The 8,253-nt window shown below is 40.1% G+C and overlaps 1 protein-coding gene across 1 annotated transcript in view; it reads right to left on the bottom strand.

Annotated features, from left to right (window-relative positions):
* Positions 1-268: 268 nt before the first annotated feature.
* Positions 269-8,253, bottom strand: part of PLCXD3 (phosphatidylinositol specific phospholipase C X domain containing 3) — a 79,775-nt gene continuing 71,790 nt past the window's right edge. The window contains exon 3 of the mRNA XM_054652627.2: positions 269-7,627. Coding sequence (XP_054508602.1) covers positions 7,471-7,627 — 157 coding nt within the window. The 3' untranslated portion in view covers positions 269-7,470. The remainder of the gene's footprint in view (positions 7,628-8,253) is intronic.

The following is an 8,253-nucleotide window of genomic DNA, read 5'->3' as shown; positions in this document are numbered from 1 at the left end:
GGACACACCATGGATACACCATGGACACTCACAGCATGGACACAGCATGGACACTCATACCATCCTGTGGTATTGCAGGGTCCCTACAATAACCAAGTCAAAAGAACACTCCCAGTGCAATGCCCCCACGGGACAGTCCATGTACACCCCTAACATAACAGCACAGCCTGTGTCTAATATATAGCTCCACCCCAGAACCCCAAACTGTGCTTAAAAAGCCTCCCACATGAAAAGCCTTAAATGAAGAAATGAAGCCATAAAACAAGAATACAGGTACCAGAGCTTTATTAGATGTTTCACTGGATACAAAGAAACTGAATTTTATATTACTTTTTTTACTCTAAATACACATTCTTGTCATAAAAATTCACATTTGCTATACAGAACTGTAGGCATTTTTAACACAACATTTATTAAAGTACCAATAAACAGATCCTAAAACGAGAAGGTGCAGCTCTGTGAACCTTTGTGGGCACAACACACAGGGAGCTCCATGTTCTCAGTGTTACACAATCATCCTTCCCACCAAAACAGAGACAAGTCATTCAAATGCATTAACGCTCACTGGGAATAATAAGGCTTCTGTACAGAGACCCTGAACAGTGTCAGGAGGCAGTGTGGCAATAACATGCTAAAAATCATCACCTAGATGATACTAAACTACTGATGACTGAGGCAGTCAAAAACTTAACTGTCCTGGCAAGCCCATATAATTTTTCTTTTTCTTTTTAAAATTGTGTTTTCAACCACATATTTTTATTTTCAGTAATAGTAATTACAAATAACTCCAGGATTCTGCTTTAAGGATCCCCGCTTCACAGCAAAACTAATTGCAGCTACTTGAGGAATTTCTTCCAATCAAACTGACCTCTGTAGGACCAAAGGCCGAAGGAGAGATTATTACATGCAATCTTGCTGCAGAAACCCCTAAGTGCACGTCCCTCTGAGGAGATACTCATTGGCAAAGGTGATGCCTCTTCAAGAGGATGTGTGCGCATAACTTGGAGTGTGGAGATAAACCATCCTGGGACATCAGATGAGGCCCACTTCCAGCTTTTAGCCCCACATACTTAACACCTTTTACAACCATGTGGACTGCTATGATGCACTGAGGCTGACAAATATCTAATATTCACAGCTGGCAGGTAAAGGGATGTTATGCACAAGTCCAGATAAGCAGCACTGAGCAGAGGCAAAGGAGAGGAGTGGGAAGATGCTGCATTTTAACTGGACAACTGAAGAGGCTCTGAAATCAGACTTGTGCCTTCCCTCAGTCACTGTTCAGGTGGATCTGACTGAAGCTGACCTCATACCAAACGTGCTGCTGGAGGGCAGGCACCCTACTCCAACCAGCCAGGCACAAGGTGGGCGCTCCCAGTGCTTAGTTAGTACCTCTATTCTAATTACTCTTGGAATCAGGCATCTTAAATATAAACCATGAAGGGAAAAAGCCAGGTCTAGCTGTGGGAATAGTATAGGAGTCATAGCTGTAGGCAATGTAGAAATTCCTAAGTAGGTCCTGCAGGGACAGAGACTTATTAGAGGTTTTTAATTTAAAGCTGCCACAATTCCTGAAAGCAGAATGCTGTACATGGGCAGGCCAGGCCATGCTGATCAGCCTATGGCATTCACAATTTTTACATAAGGATTTTTTTTTTTGTTTTGATAGGTCCCCTACACTGGAGCAAAGTTCAAAGCTCTTCCTGCAAATTTAAAGCTATGTTCCAACACAGGACATGAGCAATATTGCATAGCATCCAGGCACTTCCTTAAAGCCAGGATATCCCCATCCTCCTATCATGACTATGTTCCAGAAGATGAATTTGAGGCCACTCAATTACATGATCACAATTCCTGCTGGCATCAGCAGGGGCTGTGTGTGCGCAGAAGTGATTTGATCTGTAACACACTGGAAACCATGTCTTTGCCACCTTATACAGTCACGGCAGTTGATCAGGCAAACACCCTATTCTGTATTTACAAATCTGTAAGTGAGCTCCAAGTAACTTCAACTTTAACTCTTTCATGCCAGAAAGTGAGGGAGTCAGCTCTATGGACAACCCTTGGTAACATCTGAAACAGAACCGATAATTATGAGATTTAACAATATTATCCTAATGCATTAAGGCAGGTCACATAACTGCCCTTTTCCTTTAGGATTAATTATTATTTCCTTGTACACTGTAGACAATCCATAATCCCATTTACACACATATCTACGAAACAGCAGCACAGTAAAAACTAAATAGACCACTGAACTCCAAATACTTGTAATCAATACATTACACATACTATACAGCATATTTTAACCTCATCATTGGGTAAACATATACAATTCAGAACAACATTGACTGTATGTAACACAGAAGCTACCACTGAGATATGGCAAATACATCATACACTATTAGCTTTTACTTCACTGGAAAGGAATTTAGAACTTTGAAATGGTGTTACCTGAACTCTTGAAATCACCAAATGGCCTAATCAGTTGCTAATAACTAGTGCTTCATATACTAAATTGAAGATAAACAGCACTGGAACTGTGTTTTCAGGGCACTCTGCTTTCTTTTTTTATTTTGTGGAATTAAGCTCCACAATTTTAAATTTGATTTGCAACACAGCCTATAATTACTACACAGTGACTCTCTGCTCACTCTCATCTCAGGGTAAAGGCTTAGTAACTACTTTGAAGTTAGTAGAAACTGTCTAGATTTGTATCAGTATGACAGAAAGATTGAGCCCAGCATACAGGATCATACATTCCCTCTCAGCCATGCATGCATATATATTTTTATATATATATACATGCTTACATTTAAAATCATGTTTTGAAATAGCAGGACCTACAAAACCAGTAATGTATTCAACAGCAAAAGAATTCAAATAACCCATTAATTCTAAAACTACGCTCCTGTGGTCTGATTCCGATTCACCCCTCACCACACAAGGCAGGAAACACTCTCCAGGAACCACCTCCTGTTTGGACTGGATTTCTGCAGGTTAGATCAGTATGGAACAAAGATGTCTCAGCATGTGTAAACTGAAAAATGGAGCCAGGTGGGTTTACACAGCTGAGACATTCCATTTGTGCAGCACAGTTGCCATTTTCCAAGTATGGGTAAAAAGAAAGGATTAAGTAATCACATGAAACTGCCAGAAAACAACAGCACTTGATGTATACGTGATGAACATAGGGAGGGGGAAGATAAGCAGAAGAAGGAAAAAATGTTTTGGCAGTGAATGACATGACAGTTTGAGTGAGTAGATGCTTATACAGAATAATGTAGACAGGTATTTTTCCTTGATGGGCTGATTACAGTCAACTAATTTCCCATGCAAGATTCCTCATAATACATGTGAAGAAACCTTCCAAGTTCATGGGATCAGAAAAACACATCTGACCCAACCCTGCAAGCACATTTCTGGTTGAAATCAAAGACAATTTTAGCTGCATATGGGTGGCAAAACTGGGCTCTTGAATGGTCCAGTTGTGCTGCATAGTACTTTCTGGCTTGTTCTTTTTTGGCAAGATCCCCAAACAACATCAACAGGGAGTCTATCAGGACTTACAGTTTTAGGCCCTCTCAGATGAAATCTTCAGAAGAGCATGGATAGTATATCCCCACATGCACTTTTTTCTTTTAGTGATTAAGGCAAGTTTGTTTACCTGTTCCTACCATAAAGTGCTGTGCTTCTCCAATAGAAAGATCGACAGCTAAATGAAAATATATTTTTTCTGACCAGAATTTAAGATTTTGCTAGCATTCTTCCCCATTAATGGACAAATGATAGAATTTGTCTATTATTGTTTCTTGTCAGAGGATTCTTTTTTGCTTTGCTTTTACTTTTTATTTATTTCCAAATGAGAATTAGAATAAAATTGACACTAAGCGAACATTTCATAACAATACTAACAAACTCTAGATAGCTCTATACTTATTCATATATACAGGCACACACACACACACTTTTTAAAATACAGCAAAGCATTTGCCTTGAGTACATCTCTGAGCAAGCGAAAAGCCTGGTGTGTCTGGTGTGTGTTTGAGCAGGGGTACCAGCAGAAACCTGGTGCTGATGCTCTCAGGTGCAACAGGTTTTCAGCCAGAATCAAAAAAAAAAAAAAGAAAAGAAAAGAAAAAAAAAAGAAGAAAAAAAAAAGGAATCTAATTTTCACACCACCCAATGATTTGGACCACTTTACTGTATTAAAATTATAGATCAACTCTTTTGGCTATATTTGAGCAGCTGAAGAGTCACAGGAGGAATCTGGAAACAACCAACTCCAGCCAAATGGAAAATAGAGCATTTTACACTATACTGCCAGTAAATAAGCAAACATTTTCATATTTTTATGTAGGACATCCACATAGGACTGGGTTCAAAATTTATTTTCATGTTTTATTTTGTATATCTGTTACATAAATTTTACTGGGAGAGCCTGTGGAAATCAGAAACAAAGACCATCAAGCCACTCAACAACTTGCTTAGTTGTGGGTGAAAGCATTAAAGTCATACCCCTTGTTCAACAAAACCATGACTTATGACTCTAGGGAAATTTTTGACATGGTCTGGATGAAGTTTAAATTCCATAAAAAGCCTAACTAGCTTAGATCACAGATTTCATTTGGGATGACTTGTACAGCCCTAACCTATACAGAAGAGTAAGCTACCGAAAGAGGCATCATGACTTCACAACAGCTGCATGCGTTTTTTTCAAACAAAGTAGTCCTGTCCATAACCCCAAAGACATTATGCAAGTGTACAAGGATGCATGTGTTATACACACACATTTAAATGTGTCATTATACTACACATACATAAAGAAATTATTCTTTATTCTACACTCACATGTGCATACACTTTTTCCAAGTACAAAACAGCAGGAAGTGTTCTTTTTATTTCACTCCCTAAACTAAAGCCAAGAAACCCCCTATAATGCTTGTTACCTATCTGTTCAATATGGCCATTTCTGAATTTCTAAACTCTGATGGGAGACAGTAGTCATCATCATCTGACAGAAAAGAGCAATGGACTGTATGATGCAATTCTCTCTTCTCACTCAACCAAAAGTTCTAGTAATATAAAGTGAAATGTGACCTTAATTCTATCCCATAAATCCTTGCAATATTTCAAACATTTCCTTGTGAGATGTTATAGCATCTATTGTTTCGTACAGATGAGATGTTTTATTTTCCAAAGTTGTGTACGTGTCTATTGATGTGTCCAGGAGATGAGACTACCTGTAGTTTATCCAGTTAGGTGTCATACAGTTGCAATGCTCTCATTTTATAAATTACTAAATTTTCCATTTACCTGTTATATATGTTTTTTTAAAGCTAGAATGATCAGTAATTTAGTTTCTGGAACAGTGCCATTCAGTAGATTTTCAATCTTGTGTTATGCAGTATTGTATCCCACAAACAATTTAAGGATTATAGAGTACTGCTATTAGCTAAAATTGAACTACTGAATTCTTTAGTACAGGAACTTTTCACTGATGAAACTGGCACTGATTTTTTGTAATCAGTGGAAAAGTGTTCTGCTCATAGCTGCCTTAAAGAGAAGCTTAGACCGCATCTATTTTTAAGTGCAGTTTCAGTCTTGCAGAAATCAGGTTTCCACCACGGGACAAAATACTGTACATGTTAGGAGTATGCACAACTCACCTTATGCTCAATCCATGCTAAACAAAGTCATTTCCATATTCAGGGCACTGGATCAGGCTCTTACATAAGATTAATCCTGGGAAAAAGTGGCACTCAAAGCTGGCCTGTGTTCCTGATGGAACCAGGGAAAATATGGACAAGCAGCTGTCCCTTAGAGGCTCATATTGTGACCAGTGTTATTTAATATCTTCATTAATGATGTAGATGAGGAATCAAGTGCACCCTCAGCATATTTACAGGTAACACCAAGCTGAGTGGTGCTGTTGACACACCTTCAGGATGGGATACCATCCAGATGAATGTGGGCAAGCTCAAGAAGTGTGTCCATGGGAATTTCACATGGTTTAACAAAACTGAGTGCATGGGCAGCCCCTGGTGCCAGCACAGGCTGGGCATGAACAGCCCAGAGCAGCCCTGCCCAGAAGGGCTTGGGGGTGCTGTGGGTGAGAGGCTGCACATGGCCCAGCCATGGCACTCACAGCCCAGAGAGCCAAACGTGTCCTGGGCTGCATCCAGAGCCCCGTGGGCAGCAGGGCAGGGAGGGGATTCTGCCCCTCTGCTCTGCTCTGCTGAGACCCACCTGGAGCACTGCATCCAGCCCTGGGCTCCCAGCACAGGAGGGACAGGGACCTGCTGGAGCCAGCCCAGAGGAGGCCATGAAGTTGATTAGAGGGATGGAACAACTCTCCTATGAGGAAAGGCTGAGAGAATTGGGATTGTTCCATCTGGAGAAGAGAAGGCTTTGGAGTGACCTAATTTTGGCCATCCAGTACCTGATGGGAGTCTACAAGAAAGGTGGAGAGAGACTTTTTACAAGAGCATGTAGTGACAGACAAGGGGGAGCGGCTACTGAGAGTGGGTTTAGATTAGATATTAGGAAAAATTCTTTGCTGTGAGGGTGATGAGGCACTAGAACATGTAGCCAAGAGAAGCTGTGGATGCCCCATGCCTGAAAATACGTAAAGCAAGGCTTTGGATGGAGCGCGGAGCAACCTGGTCTAGTGAAAAGTGTCCTGCCAATGGCCAGAGTGTCAGAACAAAATTATCTTTAAGGTTCCAACCCAGGCCTTTCTGTGATTACAGAGTTAGGCCAGTATCACATACTTGCTGGCTTGACCTGAGGCAGAGACATTGGAAAATCCCATTTTGAGAATGAAAAGCAAGCAGGATTCCATCTGTGCTTTGTGCAAGCTACACAGTACATGATGTTTACTGTCCACTGATTATGGTACATAGCACGTCACATTTACTCTCCACTGATTATGCATGTGTTAGAAGCATGACTTTGGATTTACATTACAAAGGCATCTAAACCTGCAGCTCATTGATAAATATGATCAGTTAAACCACCTAACAGACGAAATGTAGCAGCTTAAAATTTTTGTACCAGATATACTGTCCTCAGTCTGCTGGTGCAATGCTCACACCATTGGGAATCCTGCTGCAAGCAGGAAGAGGACAATATATACATCCCCTTGCTCTGAAAACAACAAATTTCTTGGCACTGTTCATAACCACAGAAGACACATGAATCACATTTGGTACCTCATGGAGAACCTGTAAATGGCCTTCTTTTATCAAACACTGTAAACATGTTTAGTTTTGCTCTTCACACTAAACACAAATATGAAAAATGATCCTAAATGATGAAAACATTTCCCTTATGCCCACCCACTAAAGCCCTAAACATCTCAGTGTGTTACAAGAAGATGAGTGTTTTACAATAGAATCCTTCTAGAATACAATCTTTCTTTTTTTTTCAAATTCTGAATAACGCAACAACACACATATCACAGTACTATCAAGTAGTGTCATCTTCACCTTCATCCAGAGAATAGTTGAGCTTTATGACTGTGCTGATAAAGTCACCAAGTTCTACAAAATCTGCAGTGATAATATTCACACCACTCTCTCCTGCCTTCTGACTTCGGACCCACTCCATCATTGCAGGAAGAGCCCTGAGGAGAAAAGAGGAACAATAATTACTCATAAATCAGTGAGACAAATGCATCAAGGCAGGATCTACTGACAGTGTCTCCCATCAATCTTACTTGGTTCCTAAGGGAAAGAAACCAAGTGAGACAGGACACAGGTGACTGCTCAAGCTTTTTAAAAATTCTTTTTAATCTTCATTCTCTGGGGAAATAGTATGTTGACTGCACTTCAACTTCTCAGTGGAAAAGAATGGAAGGAAGATAATGCAGGCTTAGAGTAATTATTGATTTTGCCTAGGCACAAGGCAAAATTGGACCATGGACCAGATACTTTTTGATATCATCAAAATATGACTCCAAGGGATTTGCTTATGGAAAAAACAGTAACAGAGAACTCAAGCCATCTGCAAAGCATGCTTGACACACACAAGGAAATGCTGAAAATAGTATTTTGAGGAACACAGAAACAACCATGATTCCTACAGTATAAGTACAGCATATACCAAAAATCCTTTCTTCACCAGTGCTGATACCCAAGCCATGAATTAATTAGACTTAATCATAAACCAGTGGTTGGTAACTGAAACAGAAAGCACCACAGTCATATCAACTCTTTCCTAAGATGGCAGATTTTAATTATGTCAGATCCT

This window comes from Agelaius phoeniceus, chromosome Z (genome assembly GCF_051311805.1).
Source record: "Agelaius phoeniceus isolate bAgePho1 chromosome Z, bAgePho1.hap1, whole genome shotgun sequence".
NCBI classification, from domain to species: Eukaryota; Metazoa; Chordata; class Aves; order Passeriformes; family Icteridae; genus Agelaius; species Agelaius phoeniceus.
The sequence above is the reverse complement of the archived record's forward strand: the minus strand, read 5'-3'. Positions and strand labels throughout refer to the sequence as shown.